At 41.6% G+C, this 25,159-nt stretch overlaps 1 protein-coding gene across 3 annotated transcripts; it reads right to left on the bottom strand.

The window, feature by feature from the left end:
* Nucleotides 1-4,275: 4,275 nt before the first annotated feature.
* Nucleotides 4,276-21,911, bottom strand: MOSPD1 (motile sperm domain containing 1). 3 transcript variants are annotated; one of them, XM_068411775.1, is made up of 6 exons: nt 21,738-21,911; nt 15,813-16,069; nt 15,565-15,640; nt 12,095-12,321; nt 10,013-10,174; nt 4,276-4,800 (listed from the first exon to the last, which is right to left on the bottom strand). In XM_068411775.1, the coding sequence occupies exons 2-6, from the start codon at nt 15,964-15,966 to the stop codon at nt 4,655-4,657; spliced, it is 765 nt and encodes a 254-aa protein (XP_068267876.1). In that variant the 5' UTR covers nt 15,967-16,069; nt 21,738-21,911; the 3' UTR covers nt 4,276-4,654. The 3 variants fall into 3 exon arrangements, with proteins under 3 accessions (XP_068267876.1, XP_068267875.1, XP_068267877.1); XM_068411774.1 differs by lacking the exon at nt 21,738-21,911 and adding an exon at nt 21,244-21,332; XM_068411776.1 differs by lacking the exons at nt 4,276-4,800; nt 21,738-21,911 and adding exons at nt 7,054-7,592; nt 21,244-21,332.
* Between the last annotated feature and the right edge of the window lie 3,248 nt (nt 21,912-25,159).

Below are 25,159 nucleotides of genomic sequence, written 5' to 3'. Positions count from 1 at the left end.
TTTGCCTTAATAGGGCAATTAATGCTGGTGGAGGAGAGAGAAATAGTTCTGTATCTGCAGTCGTTCATTTCCCTGCTTTTGCAAAATGGAAATCACTTTGAACTTGTGGAAAAAGGCATCTCCATTCTTGTCCGTCTGTGTCATCCAGAAGCTGCAGTTTTGCGCCCTGGAGCCAGGAGACACGTATAGTTTTTTTTCCACTGAAATGAAAGATTAAATTTACCAAATTATCCTGCAAAATATGTATCTGGATTCAGGGAATTAGGGTGTTACACAATGCATGTAATCAACCCTGTACTCACATAGTAATTCATGCTGTTAGTATTACCTGTATTTTACTAATTCCCCATTTACTCACGAACAATGAATATTGAAGCTTTGCTTGATTAAGTGTCATGGTTACGGGACTGTTGCATACGATGTTCCTTAACTGACCTGAGTTTATATTACAAGTGTCTATGCCTTTGTCTTTCTCTGAGAAGAAATGGGCACCTTTTTTGTCTCACGCTATATTGGAAATATTATGATCATATATATATATATAAAAGTATAATATATAAGTATATATTATCATATATAAAGTTTTTTATTCTGCAGCTCTTTTGGGGCATACAGCTGTTTGTCTCCAGGATTCTGCCACTCCTCTCAAATGGCACCCTTCCAAAGTCATGCTTGTGATCAGCACTTGTTTGGTCTGGTTGAAAACTATCCTGTAGGATTTGTTGGCAGCTAAATCGGGTCTTGGGCCAGTGTGCCTTCCTTGACAACTGATAGGTGTTCTTCTTCCTTCCACCTTCTCCAGAATGACATAGTTGCTGAGGGAACATCGATAACTGTGCCAGTGCTCGGGGGACTGTATTTTTGGAATGAGCGCTTCGGTGGTTACTGCATTTAGCAGAGGAATAGATACTTCACGCTAGAGGAGAGGTACAAATGCCAGGAAAAATGAGCCTGTGCATCAGCCAGATTAACTTGCTGGGGTCTTCTGTGTGTTGTCAGCAAGCCAGCTGATCTGAATGCTTAACAGCTGCCCATGGTCCTCCTGAGATTGGTGTAAGAACTTAATCCTAAATTCATTCTTTTCACCTTTCTTTGGAAAACTTGAGTGTAAATGATCACCAACCTGTACAAACCCAAGAGATCTCCAAAGTCCTGTATTGGTGAGTCTAAGAGAATTCCATTATAAATGTTAATTGTGGTTCTAATACCGGTGCTGTATTTGTGAGTCCAGCCTTGCTATTGGGAGATTATTTGCTAGTGAAGCGACGGAAGGCAGGAGTGACCCCAGAGCTCCATCAGCGAGCTTCCAGCCTGAGAACAGCTTGTGCATTTCTTAGCAGTAGTCGCTTCAGAAATGTTCACTTTATGCTGTTGTGTTCTTGCATATGGCGGAGTCATAACTCATTTCCTTAAAATAGAGAGCTTCAGGAGTCATAATTAAAACGTGTGAGCTCTTCATATCCTGTTTTAAGCAACCTTTCTCATCACCAACTGGCAGATGGAGTTTAAGTTGATCCCTCTTCTCCTGGAAGCACCAAGTTAAAATATTTGTAAATGTAATCGAATGTTTACACCTACAGTGCACTAATTAAAACCTTAGCGATCCGAAGAGGAGCGCTTGGCTTGCAAGAGTCCTTTTCAATAACTGGATGCAAAAATTGTCACCTCATGTTTTTGATTTGGCATCTCTTTCCTAAGGGTTTGTCTCAGATGATTCTTTCTTTCTTTGTTTTACCTGTAACAGTAGAGTCTTCCCACCTGTGTATATTTGCTGTGAGCATCCTTGTTTGATAAACTTGAGACCGGTTGACAGCCAGCCTAGGTCTTGGTCAGGAGATGCCTTTCCTCTGTGGGCCCCAAGCAGGGAGCTACCCTACATCTAAAAAACCCAGAGCCCATGTACGTGCTGGAAGAGAGAGATTGCTTCCCTTGTTGGGGTTTTGTGGTAGAAGCATGAGAGAGGAGGGGGGGAAAAAAAAACAACAACTGAAGGAGAACAACCTTGTTTGACTTTCAGTAGCTGGCTTGGGAACAGAAATTTGAGAGGGGGGAGGAGTTGAGTACATTTTAAACCAAAACCAAACACAGCCCCTTCACGCTGGTTCCCCTGTGTCTCCCTGTTTGCATGAAGATTCCTCAGACAAATCTGGCATTTATCAAACTTAAAATTCTGATAGTTTAGTTTCTTCTTCTTTTACTTGCTTCGTAAGAGCCTTGTAAAATGCTTGTTATTTAAGACTTCCTTCTATGATTAATAATGGCACGTAAATGTTCAGATTTTGCTGGATGTCAACTTAGGAAGAGCTGCTCAAGTGGGAGCAGTTTTTGGCGAAGGTACTAATCTTTGATTCTCGTGATTACGTGGTTCTCATGATTACTTTTTTCCCTTGTGCAGAGAAAAATCAAAACCACGGTATGCGTATCATGCATTGTTTTTTGTGGCACAGGAATAGCGCACTGTGTTGTCTTTCAAGCCAGCTTAAATCAGGCTGTGTGGCACTGAAATCGCTGCAAGAAACTTCCTGCTAAAAATAAATCAAGATCTTTTACATTTTAAGTGCCTTCACTTCAGCAGTTGGTTTTGATTTCGGAGATTCCTGAGGGAAAGGCGCTAATGGGTTTGGTGATGTTGATGGAACGCGGGATTCCAGAGCCTGAGTTTTATTTGTCTCCTGGTGGTGGTTTCTTGTTTGTCAAAGCACGTGCTTGTCTAATGCCTTGATGTTTGTACCTCAAGCTGCCTGAGTATCTGCAGTTTCCTAGAGAAGAATGCTCTCTTTTTTTTTGTTGTTGTTGTAAATTGTATTGTTAATTCCTCTCTTTTTTTAACCGTGAACATGGATTTAAGTTCCATTACAGACTGTTGGTTCTTTTGTTCCATGTCTTCGATATGCATTTTATCAGTCATCTGGGTTCCTTCTCAGTATCTCCTGTTCTGCTAGCACCAGGATGACTGCAGTTATGTGTCTGAATTGATATTCCACAACAGCGGTACTACAGGGAGCTTGTTACCCAGGTGGGCCTGCTTACTAGCCTTTTTCCTCATTGTGAGGAGACCATCCATTGCTTTGATCATGCTGCTGAAATGATGGTTATGCTCTTGCTTAAATTATTCCTTTGCAGAGTCTCTGCTGTTTCAAAGACCAGCGTGTGTTACTTTGCCTGCGTGTAATTCCACATTATACTGTCAGCGTGGTTATAGAGCTTTGCAAATTCTCAAGAGCTGATATGTATTGGCTATAGTTCATTATCCAAAGTAAAGAGCTAGTTAGCATACAGCAGAGAGCTTCTATAGAAGACAAAAATAGACCAGAAAGCGAGTGTATCCCCTTACTTGACTTTGGTTGTTATGCTGTGAGTGTCGCCTGCTTGTATTCATTCCTCCAGTACTCATTTGCTGAGGATACACAGGGTCTCTAGCCTCCTTTCATTTATATGTTTGTTATCTTTAAATGGCTCTCGCTAGGCTGTGTAGCAATGGCTTCGCAATCTTCACTAGCTTATGCCGAGCAGTACTCAGCAAGTGATATGCTGCTGGTAACAGCGTACTTCACTCTCCTTCAATGGTTTCAGTCTTAATTTAATTTCCTCAGGCAGCAAGCTATGCCTGCAGGGAAGATGCACTCCATTGCCAGCACCGTTAACGTTGGATGTTTCTGCTCCAGCTCTAGAGTGAGATGGTGCCTTCTCTAGCACTACCATGAGGAGGCGAGTACCCTGTTCCACAGGGACATAGGAGAGAACCTGGTTTGCTACGGCCACTCAGCCCCTACCTCTGCATGCAGTGAGGCAGGAGGATCCAGTACCAGGATTGCTCAGCCCTGTGTGCTTTGTATTGCAGTCTGTTCCCTCCCTTCTTTTTTTGGCCAGGAGAGTCTCATACAAGGTCAGATGGCAAAGTACCTGAGCTGCTCTGACCGAGGATTCAAACTCCCTCCTGGCAGAGAGGATGATTTTTTTTTTTTCTTTTTAAGAGCTCCAGTACAGCTTGGTCCCTGAATTTTGAGGTTGCCCTGGCTCACCACAGGCCCTTTGAAACACGTATCACTCGGCACCTGCAAACGAACTTTCCTGTAAACAAAGCATTCCTGGATCTGCTTTACTGGCTCAGGCAAGTTCCCTTCTGCAGTCTTGCCCTACCAGTGGGATGGATTGCCAACACACGTAAGTCTGAAGTACAGGATTCATACTCCTGAGAAAGGGGTGATGGAACTTGGCATTTACAAGGAAAGCTGTTACAAGGAGAGCAAAGTATCTTAAATATACACTGACAAATGAGGACTAAAATACGGTGATTTATTGCCAAACCGATGTGGCAGCCCCTTTCCAGTTTAGACTTGTTGGTTATCAGATGCTTGCTACATGTGAACATAAAACAAAATAATGTACGATTGGCTCTGACAATTCTTAGCTAGTTGATTCCAGGAAGGATTTCTCTGCTTCCTTGTTGAAGGCACAGCTCTGTGCACAGGCTTCTCTTGGAGCTGCCACAAATGCCACCATTAAGCTGTTTAAATAAGAGCGGTGACTGTGACCGTCTGACAGCACCCTTGGTTCTCTTCCTGGGGTGTGTTTCGAGACATGCCAGCAGTAGCTCAGCATTTCCCCTTGCAGGGACTGGATCTGTTTCCAGGTGGTTTCCATACAGAGCAGCTCAACCCACTCTCCCCTCTCGGGGGGGCTCCATCAGCTGTGATCCTTGGTGAAATGAACGGATTCTCTGAAAGCCCCGTCTGTCCTTGGAGCTCTGAAGCACTTGTATTGGGTCTGCTGTAGTTTGAAGCATTCTGTGATTCGCTCCTTTAGAGAAAACAGGCACAGGTAAGCATTTTCTGATCCAGACAAGTGCAAACACCTAGAGGAGGTGACATACCGAGCCTATAGCTAGTAGGAGTGATGCTAACAAAAGCCATCTCAGCAGCCCTCGCGTTTCCTGCCTGTCAGCATTGCTTGTGTGAGATATTGGTGCTGTAGCAAGTGCTGGGTAAACAAGATGATTGTTTCTGCTGGATGATCTTAAAGCCCTCTGTCTGCTCAAAATACTTCTCCATGTCAAGGAAATGACTGTTTTGTTTGTGTTGAGTCAGGAATGGGGAATGACGTGAACACTTTAACTGTTTTTCCTGGTGTTTTTAAGAGGAGGCACATTCACTGTCTCAGGTCTTATTTCCAAAGGCATTCAATGTTTTCCATAACCCTATTAAGTACTAGAGGTGTGTGCGTGCACATACGTGTGTGTATATATATATATATATATATATGTGCACATCAGAAAGTATCTTACAAAGCTTGTGTATCCACCTGGTAAAATTTTACCAGTGTCTCCCTGTGACTGTCCTGTAACATGAGTTGATACATTCCCCCTCACGGCGCTGAACTGAAACTGTCCTCAGGTCTTGTTTTCCCAACACTGGAATAGATCTGTGATGATGATAGAGTGTACTGTAATCTCCCTGAAGTCAAAAGAAGTCAGAATTCACATTTGTCATGCTTATTTTGCCCAAGCACCAGTTTTGTGTGCATCTGCTGAATTACACTGTGCATTTCATCTTCTTTATCTGTGTATTGCTCCTCGCTTGCCCTTGAGAAAGAAATGGTGCGATGTTTTAGTCCTCTTAGTTGCTGATAACTTTTTGTAACTGATCCCTTCGGTCAAGGTGTTTTTCTAAACCAATCGCTTCTCTTTAAATGCCTTGAAACCTGCTGCCCACCTGGGTCCCTGCTGCCCTGTGCTTTTGCTTCCCAAGCCTCATGTGTGCAGTGTCCTGCGGGACTAAGGTGTCTGCAGGTGGCAAGAGTTGGTTATCGTGACTCTGAGTTCCTGCACATGGGATTCTCTCTCCTGTACTTCTGCAAGTGCCTTGCAAAGCACAATCCTGGCCTATGACTGGAACTCCAGGATCTGGGGCGGGGGAAAAAAAGTTTGTGTTTTTCTTTTTTAATCAGCTTGGGCCTTTAAGACATTACTTTGTGTTAAGTCCTGCTACTCTTGCCCACAGAAAAAATGTAGGTATTGTAACACATAACAGCCAGGCTGATGTACCACGTGGCAGTTCTAGCTCCCTAACTCTGTTCAGTTCCCTTGCCTTCCTCAAGAAGAGGCAGGTTAAACAACTACCTCATGAAAATCAGAATTAACAGTGGAGGTACTAAAGAATAACAGCAAAGCTGGGAGAGTGCAGCTCTGCAGTGGCAGGAAAACACTATGACCCAAACAAGATCTCGGTGTTTGTTGTTTTTACAGATGTTAATGTTTGACTGTTTCTTTATCATCTTACACTGATAGATGACACAATCTCAGTTCCTCTGAGAATCAAACTCAAGTAACATATTATTGCCCTAGAGAGATTTACTTAGTTGTATGATAGAGAAGAAAAAATGTACAGTGATGAAACAACTTAAATTCAACCTTTCTCCTTTTTTAAATTTTTTAAACACCACTATTACCTGCATGGTTTCTTTGTACTGCCATGCATGGACAGAAAAGCGACCAAAGCATTCAGGGAGAAAGGAGGTTTAATTTCCAAAATGGTTTTTATACAGATCAACCCTTATTATATAGACATCTTAGAAACAAACACTTGTGTGTATGAATCAAATGCAGGAATAGCAGCCCTTCACTAGAAATATTCTTTGACATTTCATTGTTTAAGGAAGGGAAATACTTGTTATATGAAACAAGAAAAATGTTCACCTTGAATATAAAACTGGAGTTTTGAGCACGAGTTTCTCATACAGAAGAAATCCCGTCTTAGCCGGGGCATAAGGGAAGGTGTAGAGGAATGCCTTTGTTGCTACATTTAGTTTGGTCTTTAAAATAGAAAATATGCTGAATTTTATATTAGTGGGCAGTGTGAGTTCAACTTCTGTTCATGCCACGTAGTTCACACGGTGCATGCACCCCTCGGAAATGAAAGGATCTGATTATAGAAGGTGTTTTTATTGTCTGCAATTGGGATACAAAATGGCTGTTGCAGCAATTATTTCCCCAGGTAAGAAAACGAGCACTCAACAATAGATTGGTAATGATGAAGTAAGGAATTTGAGAATTACTTCTTCACCTAAAATTCATGGTTTATTTCAGTTTCACTGCTGGAATTTTTCATTTTCTTCAATGATTAGTCACAACTCTCATCCTTCTGGTATGTATACAGCAGTGTTAGGCACCAGCCTCAGCATGTACAACCACAAACCAAAGGAACGTTTTACATAAGACAGTTTGCTTTTATAGTGATCGCGCACTGATGTGAACATAGACTAAAAATAACAAATGTTGCTTTAATGAGGATTTTTTTTACAGTAGGTGTAGATATAAAAGTTTTTCAAATTATTTTCACAGGTATCACTGAACATTTCATAGCTGTCTGTTACAGAAGCACCGAGAGGTGCTTTGAGTCTTTCATTTATTATACATAGTTAAAATATATTACACTTCTGAAGGTATCTTAAATCACTGAACAGTTTTGCGAGCATCTTAATGAGCCACATGGGAGTAAAAGGCAGTCCACATTCATGATGTGAATATACAGTAAGGTGTTTGACATCCTATTAACTCATTGCTCATGTTCGCAAAATAACCATGGTGATGAGACCTGAAAGACAAGAATTAAGAACTAAACGCTTTAATTTCACTGAATAAAACATTTAAATAAAGGCAGTTTACCCTGTCACAGGCCAGAAAATAAGGTAAAAGTGCACAAATACATGCAGAATGAATTTATATACACACTTAAATATCAGAAGTATTGCTCTGAATTTTGAAGTAGTCAAAATGTGTGTAAAAACACCACCGCAGTGCAGTATATCTAGTAACTAAACTTCAAAGTAGCTATAAATACTCCAAACAATTATCGGTCTCACTACTGGAAAATCTTAACAGGGAGATTTTGACTGGGGTAAGTGTAACACTAGCACACACACACACACTCGGTTTCATGAGGGGCTCATCATGGGCAGTGTAATTCAAATACTGAATCATCCGTAAGGCAGATTAACTGAAAGCTCCAAGACATTTTTGTTTCTGCTCTGCAGAATAACTGACCACAGAGCAGTTCTAGATGTTGCGCTTCCTTGAAATCTGCATAGGGAGCTTCCTACAGACTCTTTGTTGTGACCTTTAAAGAGGGAGGGGGAAAAAAAATCTGCTCTGATAGAGGTTAAAAACAATTAAAGACAGGTGAAAGCAGGAAACATGGGGCTAATAAACCTACTCATGACACACTGAAAAGTTCACTTTAATTATGGGCTGATACAGGACAAAGTACAAATGTGCAAGTTCTTAACCATGAGTTATATTGCACAAGGCAAAGAGGCATATGGAAAAACATTCAGGCTCCTTGAATTCCAACCTTACATAACACCAAAACAGTAATTTATCAGTTCTTAGGCCATCTGACTTTCTTGCAGGCTCAGATGATGTTAATATAATAGCCTTTCACTGTAGAGAGCTTAGCTAAAGCCTATAGATCTCACCACAGATAAAGAAATTTCTGAGACTATTTTACTCTCCTGGCACTACAGACTGATTTAAATTATTTACTTTATAAAGATTTTAAAAGACAGAAGCAAGACAGAACAGAGTTGTAACTCTCCCTTCCATTAAATCAGCAATTTATCCATTAAAAAGGAATTATAGTTCAGCTATTTCTTAAGGTCTGTATTAGCTCAGACAACCAGTACTACCAGAATGGCTGTAGGCCTTAGCTTGGATTATCTAAATCACTGCAGAGTAATAACAGAGGCTTCTGGAAGGTGCTACAGGACACCCTACACCACTTGTAGAGGGACTTCCAGGCCATAAAGAGTTTAACTCATTTCTGTAAAGCAAATACTTCTCAAATGTCTCATAGCCCAGCTGGTGTGGTATTAACCTCCCTTTTCAATTAACTGCCACACAATCCAGTTGTACTTCGCTGTGGGAGAAAGCGGTTTCACCTTCTCAAGAGCAATCAACTTTCTAGATGAGCAAGAGTCACGCACAGAAGAATCTGTTCGTGAACACTAAAAACGCTGCTACCAAAGGAATCAAAACCCATGAGAACTCCATAGTGAATGTAGAAACAGGTTAAGTTGTTGCAAATGTATAAAGTCAAATGGTTTAATACTATAGTTAGCACCAGCAGAAACTGGAGTGATTTTCAAAACTAGAAATAAAGCAAGGATTACTGCAAGGTCCTGATCTGAAAATACATCATCATCAGCTCAGGCAAAGAGCGAGAAGTGAGTTTTCAAACCATTTCAGCAGACTGACACGCATGAGTCAGTCAGTCAGCTGAGTGTGCGCATTAACCATCGAGAACTCGCATCTTTTGCCATCACTACCTCACCTCTAGCTATCAGTTTGAAGCTGCCTAGCTCGCTTCCTTTAAATCCTCATTTCTGCCAGGTAGTGGGACAGGAGAACTGAGTGTAGTGTGACTGTTCTTCAAATCTGAAATAGTTATAGAAAGAGAGTCATAACAACTGAAATGGGCAACTTATCTATGCTGGCTAATTTAGGAGCAAGTTACAAATCAGGAAGAATCGTGGAGGGTAGTGGTCTCTGAGGAAGGGTTTACAACTTATTTTTACACATTTCAGCTGCTTATCAAGAAGGTAGCAAATGGAGCCTTTCAGATCAGCTCATCTGGGTTGGAGAGAGAAACAACAGAACAGCTCTAGGTTCTGCAATAGAGTCACTCTCTATTTCAATATAAGAATAAGAAACAGCACATTCCATTCAGCTTTGTTGGCAGGCAACTACAGTTGGCCAGTCATCAAATGAAGGTGAAATTAACGTGTAGGGGCCTGTATATAATAGATATCAACTAAAATCTGGTCTCAAATACTTCCAATAACTAATTTACCCTGATATCACGATGGCTGCAAGTTAAAATGTAAGTGGAGATGCAAAACAAAATGTAATGTGGTGCTTTGTCTCCATCAAGTTTCCTGAAGCCACTGGCAAACACTGGAGAAGTTTTCCAAATCACAGAAGTTGCAAGAAAACATTTACAAAATCCCAAATACTTACCTAAAACATAAGCAGCTACTAACTTTTGATTCACACTTAAATGGAGGTAGAGAGGCACCAGGGATTCCATTTCCCCCAATGTAGGTAGCATTAGTGCTGCAATACACACTATTCCTAGGAAGACTGTTAGTAAACTAGGTCCCGATGAGGCAGTTCTGTTTTCTGAAAAACATGACAGTACCAATTGTAAGGAACATCTAACCATTATAAACGTTAAATATTCTTCAAAAATGTTTGCGGTACATTGGAGCTGCAGTACCCTGAGATTTTATTTTGCCTTTGCAGTTTGGAGGGGGTGGAAAACTCACCCTCCTAAACTGCATTTTGCAGTGGAGAAGGCTGCTCCCAGTTCTGATGCTGGAACTTGTTTTCACAGGACTTCCCAAACCCCTCCTTTCTGGAGGAACAGAGCCTGCCAGGCCCAGTAGCTATATATACACACTTGTGACAGCTGGATGTTTCAGCAACGCTTGAGGTTTCACCATGCATCCTGACTCCGTTCCTTGATATGTTCCTTCAGTGATTAGTAATCAATTAGGAAAGAACACCTCAAGGAGCTGCACAGGCAGACACCTCTGCTTACACCTCCAGAACAAAACTTGCCTACAGCAAGAGCACAGATTCTTGGCCCAGATGAGTTCCCTTTCTTTCTTTAGAGGATTCAAGGGCTGCACCTGCCAGGACCAGTTTATGTGCCACAAATTAGTATCATTTGAAACTTACTTTAAAAAAAAAAAACACTGTAAGTGGACCACTCTGACAGTCCATTATCACCAGAACAAGGAAATGCAAACTATAGATGAACTGTCCTTCATATTCTTTATTGTGCTGCAGTTTAACAGCTGGAACCTACTCAAAGGTACACTGCGTAACCTTTAAAAAGAGCTTTTAACACATTAGTTGAATACCTCCTACCCAATTCTTAAGACCCATTAGAAATTAGCCAATGTTTTATCAAGTTTCTCTATCCTCAAAATCACTAGCAATATGCGTCCTGTTTTAATTCTATAAATCTGTTATTCCTAGGTAGCAGGTGATAGGCAAAGACTGTAGTTGCTCTGTTTACTGTTTTTCTGCCAGCAAGCAATATAATGTAGTCAACAAGGTTTTTAAAAGCAGAGAAATAGCATTTGGATTAAGACCAGCATCAGATTGTTCAGGATGATTCAAACCCTCTGTACTAGCACAACTATCATAGCAACACTTTGTTCCGTGAGCCCAGAGATCCTGTAGGTTTACTGTAACCGTGTATCTTCCTCCTACCTATCTTGAGGGCTTTTTTAGTAAAAGGTGTTTCACCAGCCAACAAAGTATGTATAAATAGTGAAACAATTTGGTTTTAACAGAAGGAACACTCTCAAGCAAGTTAATCTATTTCATGGAATTGATTTTTGTTCTTGACATGAAAAATGAAGCAGTGACAAAAATATTACAGTATAAATCAGTAAAAGTCAAGTCAAGAATCAATTTAAGTTCAGTTCCAGTAAAACACGATACTTTTTATATCTCTCCCTACCACTTCCATTTAACTGTTCGGTCCAGGTTTTGCCCAAGACTGTTGATTCACTTCCTCACGTACGAAACGTGCAAAGAGTTTCCAGCTCGCAACTGTGCTTTTCTGTGAGACAGACAAAGGAGATGGCGCAGAACAAGGAGCACTTCAGAAGATGTTTTGGCAGTATTTCCTGCTCATCAGGAAACAGAGGATTAAGGGTTTGGAACAAACTCAGCAGGGGCATATGTTCTGAAAGAGCCCAAGGGAAAAAAAATAACTACCATCCTTTTGCAGATAAATTCCCATTGGCTGTAACAGAACTTCTGCACCAGAGGAACACAGGATGTACTCCCCAAAGTATGACATGCAAACACGGGGCAGCAAAGGGTCTTGGTTAATCAAGATAGCATAAACAGAATAGCCACGGTTTGGGTTCTTGGCACTATCATCCCCCAGTGATAAAGACGGCAGTCTTACAGGTTAAGTACAAATAATTATTTCAAAACTTATTTTAGTCTAGTCTTTCCAGCCACTTAAGCTATTCATAACTGTTTCAGAAGACAGGAGGGGTAAAAAATTTCAGCTACCTGGTTGACACAAAGTCTGGTCAAAAAAGACACTTTCTGCCAGGTGTTCTTTTATTCGTTTTTCCTCCTCTTCCTTTTGTTGTTGTTGTTCCTTTGCAGATGGAAGTAGAGTAGCAATAATCTCCTTTTTCCCTAATGCTTTTCTCTGGCTCTGCTCAGACACTTGTAGACGGAATTTATCTATCACGCCATAGTAAGACGCCCGAACATCTCTGTGACGAATCACACTGCAGAGGAAAACAACATTTTCAAACAGAGGAACTAACAAAAAGCATTTCTCCTGGGGAATTACACCCTACATCCCGATGGTTCCTCTCTTTCTCCACCCCAGATACATTGCAATACTCCACACCGTCATTCCCTCCCCCTCACTCAATGTTCTTGAAGATCTGATCTTGCTTTCTCTCTTCCCTCATGTTCGCTCTGGTTCCCAAATATATCTGCTCCAATTGGCTGGCCAAAAAGAACAGTTAATTCTTTATCTCAAGCACACCTTTGCATCAGTCTGAGACCTCGCTGCCAATTTTCATGAAACATCAATTATCTGAAAGATGCCTCCTCCTTTATCAAAGTTTTCTGATGCTGGCCAATGATTTTAGAAGGTATGGGGGGACCGGAGTGGTCAGGGAAGGAAAGAAGAAAAGTAGGATTGCCAAATTCTTGGACAGGTGATGGCAAAAGTCTAGCTTTTTGAGGAAACCAGCCTCAAAGATTTACCATTACATTTTCTCAGAAGCAAGACTCATTCCCTCTGCAGACAAGAGTCAGCTTGCTGTAATGGGATTTTCAAAATCAGAAACTCACCCCTAAGAGCATGTAACACTGCAGTAAAAATGACAGCGACGTATCTACACAAACAGTTCTCACCTGTCTTTCAGTGAGTAAATTTGGATCCCAATAGTAAAGCTCTCTGCTGTCAGAGCTTTGCTCATCAATCTAGCTACCTTGAGCACATTTTGTAGCCTGCGCAGAAATGCATGATGCTGCAGATACTTCACCAGCTACCAAGAGCTAGGCTGGGTGTAGCTACACAAGCTGCAGTCATAACTCGGACTGCAGGGTAGATAGACCCTCTGAGTCACAGCTAGAGAGTCACTTATGTTCTTGGTAAACCTTCTCACTGTCCAGCAACCACTCTTGCTCTACTGTTTTGAACAGGTTGACCAAGATGGCTTCAATAGTAAGACAGGGTGATAGTTGTTGCATTCCTTCTAATTTTATGGCATTTCATGGGGAAAATTGTATGTGGGACCTACAAAAGGCACAGTTTTAAAAGAACACTGATCAAAGACAATACAGACCTCCAAGCAGTGCTCTGCTCAACTGCCTCCTCTCTGCATTTATGGCTAATTATGAAAATACATGCCTAGCACTAAAAAAGCTATAACGTTTAGGTTTTGAAGTTATATCAGTTCTTAGGAATAATAAGGATTTTAATTATTTTTCCAAAGTGGAAAACTTTGTTTGTGAAAGGCTACTCTAAATTTCTAAGATAACAATAGCTAATCTGAAAAAATACCTACTCATAAGTCATTTGGCTTCAAGAAGGTTGCCATCTCCTGAGGGGAAAAAAATTATTCTACCCTTAGTAATACAGGATAGTAGTCTTAAAATTGCTTCAAGAAACGTATCATTGTGATAATATAGACACTAAAATGCTGCCAGAAACAGATTTTTGTGATTCACTCTTCATTTAATGGAACTATATCACATCAAGATGTTTACAACCATTAACGCTTGGCCAGTGTTTGTAACTGGTATCTAGTTTTAATAGACTGTTCAATAAGGAAACAGAGACTAAGTCGTCCCCCAAGCTAGAAGGTTGCAGGAACGTACATAATTTTATGTCACTTTAGAGGCAAAAGAGTGTGCGTATGACAGGCTTTCAGCAAGCTGAGTGTTGGCTGGGCAACTGCCTTCACTAAAACAAAAGGATTGTCAGGAGCAAAAAAGCCCAATTCATACAACTCTCAGCATATCAGAACAGCAGATTCAACTCTTATTTCTTCCTTTAACACTTCCTTTTAAAATTTTGTTTCTACTTTTAGTACCATGGTACTACCAACCTAAACAGAATCTTTACATAACACTGTGCTATGAGAACATGCATCTGCTGCCAAGCAGAGATGTTTTCTGCAGACCCTTATAAACAGATACATTCTCCTGTTTCTTTTTAGAGACCATTGCATAATTGGAAGCTCTGTAGAATATCTGTTTATCTGGCAAATGGCCACACTTGCATAGTACTGCTCATATCCTAGCAGTAAACACTGCCCTTAGACAGCAACCATTGGAACAGGATGGGGTTTCTGCTGCACAAAAAATTCCCTTGGAAACATGCATATGTCTTATTTTCCTTTATTTAATAAAAAACATTTGTTTAAGATGAACTGAATGTAATCAAGCTTGTGTGTCTGATAAAGACTGGAATAGCTCACTGATACATTGGTATATTCTGACCTGTTTTGTTCCATTTTTAGGACTGTTGCCCCTGCCCACTGAAACTTTTTAGATCCATGTTTTAAACTTCCTTTCTATTTGATGAATCCTTGGAATTTTCCAAATTATACCTAAGGAAAACAGTCTACAGGAAAGAGCCATTCCTCAAGCACAGTGTTATTTATCTGACAAAAGACAGGTCATTCAATAGCAGGGGTTTTTGTACACGGCCATTTGTTAGCCAGACTCCAGAAGGTGTTTCATAGTTTGCAAATTTCTAGTCAGAAAGCTCAGTCTGCTCTATTAGATACTTCATACTTTAACTGGATCTGCACATCAGCACAGAAATAATGTGGCAAATGGAAGATGAAAAAAGTTGTGTCTATTTTAGCTTATATACCTAGTCTACTTTGAACTACAGCAGCCTACAGACCCTATACATTATTGTGGTCACTTAACTGGCCTTCTTATTTTCTCTGTTATTGGGTTGGGACCTGACAGGAGAAACAAGTAAAGGGGAGACAGAGAGGTCTGAGAATGAGAGAGGCGGTCGGGGTGAATAGGCAGAAGTACCTTTGTTACACATGGCCCAGGAAAGCGTGCTCAGTAAAACTGCATACATTTTCATTTTGCCAATCTGCAAACAAATATTTCTCACCAAGAAATCCCAGCCCTGGGGGTCTTGTTTTCTTGTTATTTCTAACAAAAGAGTACTCAGAGGAAGCTCACATTATTCTCACTGATGGGTTACAAACTATACTACAGGATGCATTTACTAGCATTTTATTTATGCCTAAAGACAAAATTAAAGAAGGAAATATCTCCAATATTGTAATATCTCTGTCCCACAGTGAAAGAACAGCAAAGACCAGATGGCCACAAGAATATAAGAGATTAGGAAAATATTGTATCTATATCCAACTTAGTTTATACTACGCATGCTGTCATTTACTGCATCTTAAATAATAAAAGAAATTAAGGTAATCAAGTGTCATACATTAGAAAAAAAAACACAACCAACTTTTACTTACATATCAACACAGCACTGAGGCTTCACTGCACCAGTAGCATCAACCACCGCATATTTATTTGGAGTTGTACAAAGAACTGCAACGAAAAGGACAGTAGTGGTAACAAATCATGAATTAATACCTCCCCAACAGATACACGTAAAGACAAATTTGGTTTTGTCACAAATACGCTTTGTTACATGAATTATAATTGGACTGCTCAAGATCACCAACTAACCCTTAAGTAGAACTTAACCTAAGAAACCCACCTTTGAATTTTAAGGCAAACTCATAGGGGTTATATAGAGTCAACACCTGCTTGTGTGTTGACTGGTCATCTGCATAAAATATAAGTTCTGTAGGAAAAACAAAAACAGGAAGATTTCCTTCCACTAACTCTGGCTGTCTTTTTTGTTGCTGCATTGGCACTGAATCCTCCTTGCTGCTTCTTGTGTTCTTATGATTTTGTATCCTCAGAGACTTCAGTTTTTGAATCGTTTAAGAATTCCAAAGCATTTTGGCAATTCTAAAGGAAAAAAGGGGAAAAAAAAGAGAAAAGGCAAGAAGATTATTTCCATAAGTCTATACTAAACTGTGGCAGTCAACAAAGGTGTAAAAAGATAGAACTTGGTGCTTGGTTATGAATCTACCTTTACTCAAGTTCCTTCAAAAATACGGAAATAGAAAAAGTACTTGCATCAGGTTTCCATCTATTTAACAAACTGCTATAAAATAAATGGACAAGCACTTCTTCAGTGTATCATGACAGCGTTTTGGGGTCCCAGTCCATGACTAGGGTTGCTTACGCTGGGTCTTTGCAACACAAACCAAACACCAACACCACAAAGATATCCCATCCTTTCCTCAGGACACTAACACTTGAGAAAAAACAGAGCAGAAACAAGGAAACCCAAAGACCTAAGGCAGAGGTAGTCACCATTTAGGCAGGAATCTCTCTGCAGTTGTGTCCCACCCGGAGCATTCCCGGATGAGGTATAATAACGTAGGTATCTGCTCACATAGGCACTGAGGTATGTCAAATCCCAGAGATTCAGAACAAAAGAATGGGGAACACCTTCACACCTTGTTTAAACTAAACTAGTTACAACTACTTACAGGCAACAAATTGAAAAATAACTGGGATGAATAATACCAAACATCTGGGATTTACTATTTGATTAAAAAATAAGACAGGTTTTCAGCCACCGCTACCTCTAACCAAACTATAACCATCGTAATTCTCCCTCTGCCACCCCCCGTTTTGTTTTGAGTGACATTCCAGAACTAAAACCAGAACCCATGACCCGACCAAGCAACAATCCCAAACGTATTTCATAAAATAAAGGCCAGACTCCTCAGCACACATACCATTGACTTTACACACTCCAGACATAACAAAGTGAAACAGCTACATATATTTTTCCCCCAAGAACATCATATTTTACTGTAGCTCCTATAGGTTAATTATCAAACTGAAGGTGTCCTTTGAGGCTTAATTTTATTATATAGTAGAAAATATTAAAAGAACAAAAAGTTCCTACTGACTCATTAGCTGTAATTTCTACTTCCAATGAAGCTTTACAAAACAAGGGCCATTTCAGCTGTTCTCCAGTCTAATAAACTGACTTGGCTACACCTTAAGCAATTTAGTTTCTGGATTTTCTAGCAGCGACCTGCCCTCGTGTTGTGGGCAATCAAAACCAAATGCTTATTTTCGCATTCTAAACATCACGATGTTCACATTTCCAAGAACCAGATACATGTTTCATACTTGAAACATGACACATGTTTAGGTGTTTACTAGAGTATATGTGTCATATCTGTAGATTTACAGGTTCTGATTCTTATTCACAAACTAAGCTGTTATTTTTTTTTAACAGCAAATCAACCCTGTAGAATTTAAATTCTTACTGTAATGCCTTTCCCCAAGATCCAGTTTCTTTTCAGAGCACAGGTTTGTTTCCACTTCACTCAAATGCTACTAATAATATTCTGAAAACAAATCCCCAATGATGGTGTTCCAAGTTGATGTTCTGCTGCCTTATTAAGAAGAGTCTAGAAAAAGAACTAGCTCTGTAAGTGGCAATTTGGGTTCCGAGTGCTTCTGAGAATTTTGGTGAATCCCTTTTGTTTCAGAAGAATTAACAAACTCTGGAATCACTTTGTGCGGCAAGTGTAAGCACTGTTTCTTGAACAACTTTACATACTATTGCAAAGTGAGATTCATGTTCCATACAAATACATTAAGAATATATGAAGAGCTAATGTGGAAAAACTGCCAGCTTGTAGGAATACAAAATACCTTCTTTTGAAACTTCTCATAGGCATAGGTTAGCTCAATGCAGTATGCAGTAAGCGTATGTAAGAGTCTTTGGTTCTCATACGTATCTATGCTGCATACATTACATGTAACAGAAATACAGGCAATCTTTGAAATTAACAAAAGGTTTGTTTTCCTAATAAATGTTTTAAACTACCATACAACCAATAGCAAACTATTGCTAGATATTTTAAGTGACTATATTTAATAAAAAATTTAAAAGAGTATTTATAATAACTAATATTATTTTCATGCTTTGTTTTTTTATTTAAACGCTGCACAGGTTTCATTCTGCTTCCTGGCATCACACCACAAGTCCAGTTTCTTCAGCTCTGCCAGCGGCAAGTGTATAGGTGTTCAAAAAAACCCATAAATCACATCAGTGGAGGTATGGATCACAAAGCCTGTAACAAGCTCGTTTTTCTTATGCATCTGTTGAAAAGACAGTGCACAAACCTCCCAGGATGCCACAACTTGCAGGCAGAAAGCCACAAATCTTAAAAAAGTATACCCCATTATTGCTTCCTTTTCTTATTTAACTTGGCTGGATAAGAAGTTTTGGCTCAAACTGGCAAAAGTAAATCTGGCAAACCCAGGCCTACAGTAGACGCATTTGCTGATGGCAGTGTCACTCAGGATATAAATTTCTGGATTTCTAAGCAAGTAAGCAGCATCCTTTTTGAGACAATCATTTGGCTTAGAGGTCACCTTGCCGGGATATCTCACCAAGTAATATCAGTAAAAGTACTTTCCCCAAAGACTGCATTATAAACTATACATACGCTGGGGAGATTTGATGCTTTAGTGTTAATAACAGAGTACCTTTCATATGGCACTCGTCAACAAGAAACTGCAAAGACTTCTACAGAGAAAGTCTGTATCATCAGAACTTCTTTGCACAGACTAACCCTAAAGCAGCAGTCCTGTAAGTGTCCAGAACAAGGCTGCACAGCTGGCTGCCGTTGGCACAGCCAGTTCACTGAAAAGAAATTCAGCTGCCGCTCTTCTACGCTGTGCACCGCGGCGCAGCGCATTCACACCACGATCACTACAGTTTGTTGTCAACAGTCACCACAATTACTTGCAGAACGTAAAGGTAAGCACAAACACATCTGTACAAAACCAGCATCTGTGGTCTCAAGTCTGTGACCCAGACCGTGCAGATGGGCTTCTCCGAGCACCGCCAGTGAAACTCCCCGCAGGTACAGGAACCTGTCAAATGTTAATGCTCATTACAGGACACGGGCCAAAGTGCAACACCTGAACAATGCCAGCTTGCTTTCCAACCCTCTTTGAAGTCCAAACAATTGTCACTGATATTTTTTCTAGCACAATAAGGATCCTTCCCCCCTGAAGTTACTAAATATATACTGTTGGTGTCACAATAGCACAGATCTGCCAGCGTTTCCTTTGAAATCCCTTTCTTCATAAATTATACTTGACAGAGAAAAACACAAAGTAAAACATAACTTCTCTCTAGGCTCAGAAATGACACTGATTGTGATTTGTTTTTACTTAACAAGCATCTGCTGAAAAAATAAATCAAGTGAGGAAGTTTTTTGTTCCCATTTTAACTTCCAGCAGCCTCATCACCATGGCTTCCAAGCACATTTGTTCATTGTTTTTTTTCCCCGCACGACTACAAATAACTCTACAGAATGTCATCTGGCAAACACTTTACTCAGAAGGTAACCTTTTTACAGGGATAGTCTCCACATTCTCCTTTTAAAAACTGTCTAATCACAGTGTAATGTTTTTGTTGTATCTCATGATCTACCCTCTAAATCTACACAATAAGCCTTCCTACACTACATACTCATAAAATTGATGCCTTTTGAGCACATATTTACAAAATAAGCCACAAAGACTCCTTCAAACTTCCCTCCTACATCAAGCAGTGCAATTACTTGAAGCTACATCCAAATACAGCATAAGATCTGACTGAAGCAGATCTATTAACATTTATTTTCTCCAAAAGTTTTTGAAGGTCTTAACACGCACTTACGCAAACCAATGTTTAAACTACCTGCAGTTATTTGCGAGAGTCACCCAATGATTAGAGCACAGACCCAGCAGCCAGGATGGCTGGATTCCATTATTGCTAACTCTGTCACTGACACTCCATGACCTTGAGCAAGTTGGTTAACCTCACCTCAATTTGCTAATCTATGAAGGCACATACTCTGCAAAGTATTTAAGTAGGTGGATAGTCACACTTAAACCAGCAGAACTACTCCAATACTTTGCAAAGCCCGGGCTGAAATATGCTACTGTTTACCTCTTTACAGGGTGATGAGAAATGTAATTAGTAACTGTCTCCAGGATGCTGTAAAATGAAATAGTCTCAGAGAGTTACCCATTAGCATCGATGACTACAACACGCATAAATCATGCTGATACTGACAGCAAAATTTATTAGGACCACATTATTTTTTTCCTGTATTTTTTCAAATGATGAAAAGGTGACAGCAACAAAAAAAAATCATTCAAATGCAACTAAGAGACATGCAAAAACACGGAAAAACGAAATAACAGCTATGCATTGCTTCTGATCCATTCTACTATACGGCTCAGAAGAACCCTATGGAAGATTTTCAAGGGCACATCTGCTTTAGCCTCTATTTTCTCACTTCCAGGTTGTATTTAACACACTAAACTGGCTGTTTTTTAAACGTGGAATGTGCTCATTAGCGCTACGTGGCCTTTTCCCCTGCCTCACACCAGGTTCAAATACTCAGCTCAAATGCCAAGATGCCACAGATTGACGGAGGAAAGCACTCTTTCCTCGGAGACCGGGAAGAAAGGCGTTCCACTTCGACTCTCAGAGCGCACCTACCGAAGGCGGAGAAACAGCAGTAATTGCACACGCTTAATTGACCCTCTTTGTTCTCCAGCAACGAGCAGCAGAGATAAAGGCTGAGGCATCTGCGCTCTAACGGCCTCTCTCCACAGCTGCGCCCTGCCCGTGACAATATCGCAGCCTGCACCGCCGCACCGGCACCGTCCCGCACCGCTCCCCCGGCCACAGCTCGGAGCCAGCTCAAGCGAGCCCCGTCCCCACGGACGGCCGGCCCGCACTCACCCCCGGCCCCGACTGCGCCGCTCCCCGCCCAGCAGCCCCGCGGTGAGAGGGGGCCAGGCCGGACAGGCGGCGCCGCCGGGGCCTCGGACTGCGGCCGCCGCCCCGCTCCTCACGGCCCTGCCGAGGGAAAGGCCCGCGGGAGCCGGGCTCCGCCAGCGCTGCCTGCGCCGGGGACAAGCCCCGCGCTCCCCGCCGGAGGGCCCGGCCTGTCAGGGCCCCTCGCTGCCCGGCCCGGTAACCGGGGGGGGGGTGTGGGGGTGTCTCGCCCCGCCGCGCGGCGCCCCCGCCCCGAACTCACCCCTCCGGGGCCGCTGGGTGCGGGCTCGCGCGGCGCCCCCTTTGTCCGCCGCCCCCCCCCGCCTGCTCCCGTCACTGCAGGTAGCGTCGTCGCTATGGCTGCCGGGATCGCGGCGGACTGCCGCCCGCCCGCCGGCCCTCGCGAGACGTGACGGGGCCCCGCCCCTCGCCCGCCACCGCGGCCCGCCCTCCGCGCCGCCATGTCAGCCCGGGCTGGCGGGGAGCGGTGAGGTGTCGGGGTGGACCGCGTTCCTCGGCTGCACCCCCGCTCCCTGCGGGGAGGTGGCGGGGGCCTTCCTCAGCCGGCAGCCCGGGGCCGCGCCGCCCTGCCGTTCTGGGGAGCCCCGGTGCGGTGGGGAGGGGGTGAGGAGCGGCTCCGGCCTGCGCTCCCCGGGCAGCAGAGCGAGGGGCGGCCCGGTGGCGGGCAGCGGGGGATTTTGTAAGGGGCCCGGCTCTCCTCTCGTACGGGAAGTTGTTTTTTTAAGAATAATTTACCTTGCCTAATGGTTTCTGAGGCCTAACCCCTTCCCGAAAGGGTTCCTGGGCCCCCTCATGGCCGTTGACCTTGGGGCTGCTGGCATTTCCCGGATCGCAGGGCCCGAGCGCGGCTTCAGGCTCACGGCGGACGTGGCTCTGGAGCTCTGACTCGGAGCGATCCTGCCGATTACTTAAGAGATCCCCCGGCAGGAGGGGTCAGCGTGTCTCACCCGCTCTGAATGCGGAATAAAGCTGGTAACAAGTAGAACGCACATCCACGATCACCTGATCGTACAGCAGCACAGCTTAAATGGCACATGCTGTCTCTCTAAACTGTTTCTGTTGCTCTTACCTTTGTTTTATATTCCTTTTATTTACTTAATGTGTTTTTATTAAATTAAACTATTTGTGGACTTTTAACTCGTTTTATGCAGTATCCACTATCATATTTGTCTTTTTTTTTTTTTCTCACTTCGGCTTTTAAGCCCTGTATAATAAAAAAATATGCAGCAGCAAAATCACTGACTAAAATAATTCCCAACTTTAAGATTATTAATGCAGCAAAAGGATTTTTATTGCAAGTCAGGTGAATAATTAAGATTTATATTAAGGCATCCAGTCAGCAGGATTGCAAAATCTTTTTCCTATTAGCAGACTTTACCCACCAGTGAAATGACTACACTTCTATGGTGAAATAAACACAGCAGCCATTAGTATTTCACAATAACATCATGAAACAATCCAGGACAGGAAGTAACATATTTTGTCTATTTAAAATCATGGAAGACATTAAATAAAAAAAAAATCCTTAATTTTGTAACTTTGCCAAGATGCGTGTGTTAGCAGTTATCTTTTTCCAAGTATTTCCTTCTGCAGGTCTTATAGTTGCTAGTAGGTCATTAACAGTTGCAGTCTTACAGCCACAAATTACATAATGTTACAGTTAAGTTGTTATATATAGAAATCATAATCTTGTCAGAATTTCTGAAAATGTATGCAGTGAAAACTGGTAAAATTTTTTGTTTCTTGACAAGTGTCAATCAGCTCCTAGAGTTTAACATGTTTAAAAATAAACTGGAATTCTTGTTTTTTAAACAGACTATCAGACTTTAGCCTTTGGGATACATTCAGAAAATCATTATGTTTTTACTGAGTATTAATCAAATGTAGGGTGTTGTTTGGAAACCTGCCTCAGGAGAAGCAGCAGACATGAACGTGCTTCAGAGGTATTCAAATTAATGATAAACAGAATGATCAAATTAGAAAAAACATGATTTAAAATGGCTAGACTTAGAAGCATATTCATACGCCAAGTTGGTATTTTCCAGTTCATCCAGCTCATTTACAAAGAAAGTTCAGAATCTCTAAAAGCAGGTTTTAGGTCTCCCTTTATAGGTTTCCCAGGATTCAACTTTGGTTTTTCTATTACATATGCAGTAACGTTTGCATCCACTGGCCACCTGTTGACAATCAGAAATAGTGCTGATCTGCTTCCTCTTCCACCCCTCTGTCGCTGCAGCTTGTTTCTAGGTTATTTTGTTATTTTAAAAGCCCTGTGTTAACTCCAATTAAATGTGAAAACTATTGTACGCGTACGAGTAGGACTCAGTGTTCTGCCCTTGTTGCTAGTGCCTGATGCTTCAGGGAGCACAAACCCCACATCACTGACAATTGTGCAATAATGCACCCTTGAGGGAGATATGCCCCATCCCAGACATGATGAAAGGTGCGTATGTGCCATCACTACTTAACCAGCACTGACATACGCAAAAATATTACAGAGCTGGTTGATAAATTCACTGGTGCCAAGCTTTTTGGTTTGGGGCATGCACAAAGCCTGGCTTGGCACAGTCTTACTGCTCTTCTCACTGCCTCGCCAGCAAGGCTCAGCGCTTGAGGTGGATGAAAAAGATTTTTGAGAGGCTGTATACGGGGGTGCCTACATGCCATGTGCCACATGTGGGTAGACTGCTCATCTGCCATGTGGGAGATGGAGACTACTGCTGTGTGTGGCAGTAACTAGAATGAGCTCAGATCTGTGGGAAGTTCTCTCCTTTATCACTAGGTTATGGTTTCTTTCGCTTTCTCCTTCTCGGGCTACTTTATTTTGCCCAAATAATTAATTACTTCTGGGATCAGAGGCAGATGGAGGTTGCAGTCCCTGCTATGATGCTGGTAGAGCAGGGAAAAGATACGAGGAAAAAATGTTGGTGAAGAAGTAGTCAGAAATACAGATGCAAAGGAGTAGAGACATAAGATGCAGTAGAGAATTTGCAACGAGTTTGTCAGATCACTTTAAGTGTGATCCGAGATGTAAAAAAATTCTGTTCCTGTAGCTAATGTTTGGTCCTCTGATTCTTTACCTACCTTAGAAACCACTGCGAGTTACCTAAAAGCATTGGCTAGTCTTCTGTTACATAAAATATTGCTTCCTTGCAGCACGAAACCTGAGACTGGAGTCTGCAGATACGGAATGCTCCTGAATGACTCTGTCGTGGTTTTGGTTGCTGTGGTGATTATCCATCTGTTTAAATACTTTATAGGGGAGATTCTCAACTCATTTATCACAGAGGAGATTTTCTTAAGTTGTGGGAAACACAGCATTATGCCTGATTCCTGTAATTTTCACACTTGATTAGCAAAAAATTCCACTTTATCTGCCATGGCATAAGGACCTTGTGTCGTTTTTAGATACAGAGGGTTCTGTGTTCACTGCTAGCCCAGTATGCCTGTAACGTTGGCACATCCGTCACAGTGGTGCATTGGAGAGGCTGACTGCAAACACTTTATGAGGGGGCCTCCTTTAATGAATCCTCAGTCTGAAGCAGTTACTTACACAAACTAAATTGTATTTTTACAAAGTCTGATAGGAAAAGAACTAGCCTGCAGAGAGGAGAGAGCTAAACATTTTACATCTCTGAGTCTTACATATAGCTTTTAATGCACTTCATTCTTAATAGTGAATATTCATAATGTGATATTTTGTTTTTCTTGACCGTTGCCTTCTCCATGGCACAACATGGCAGATCCTCTCTGACTTTGAAGTAACTCAGGAAATGGAGTGACGTATCTGCATTTCCATCCACGCCCATGTTGTGTTGTTTTTATCTTGTCTTTCTGTGGAAAACTATTTGAGTTTCCTTTCTAATTAAGACCAATTTATAAAAAAGTCTTCATAAAAGATCTTTTTTCATTTTAAAGTACTATAAAAAGAAACAAAATACTGCATTCAAACTACCACCTTAAAGCAGCATACATGTTCTGACTGATAATAGAAGCAAGAATTGCTCAACCTAAACTGTCCAAGCTGTTCTTGTAACTTTAATTCACCAGTAAAAGAGGGGTTTTTTTTGACTTGCTTATCTGGCAGCTTTTCAAATTTCCACCCCCCAGTGGCAGCGTGCTGTATTCCCGTTTTGTGTCACTTCAACAGACTAGCA

Source organism: Nyctibius grandis, chromosome 13 (genome assembly GCF_013368605.1).
Source record: "Nyctibius grandis isolate bNycGra1 chromosome 13, bNycGra1.pri, whole genome shotgun sequence".
NCBI lineage: Eukaryota > Metazoa > Chordata > Aves > Nyctibiiformes > Nyctibiidae > Nyctibius > Nyctibius grandis.
The sequence above is the reverse complement of the archived record's forward strand: the minus strand, read 5'-3'. Positions and strand labels throughout refer to the sequence as shown.

Bases quoted from the DNA above. Each gene is read 5' to 3' on its own strand.
- MOSPD1 (XM_068411775.1), bottom strand. From the start codon at position 15,966: ATGCAGCAACAAAAAAGACAGCCAGAGTTAGTGGAAGGAAATCTTCCT. The intron at 15,641-15,812 runs GTGGGTTTCTTA...TTTTCGTTGCAG, and splicing joins GTTTGCCTTAAAATTCAAAG to TTCTTTGTACAACTCCAAAT. The intron at 10,175-12,094 runs GTAGCTGAAATT...CATGTTTTTCAG, and splicing joins CCAGACTTTGTGTCAACCAG to AAAACAGAACTGCCTCATCG.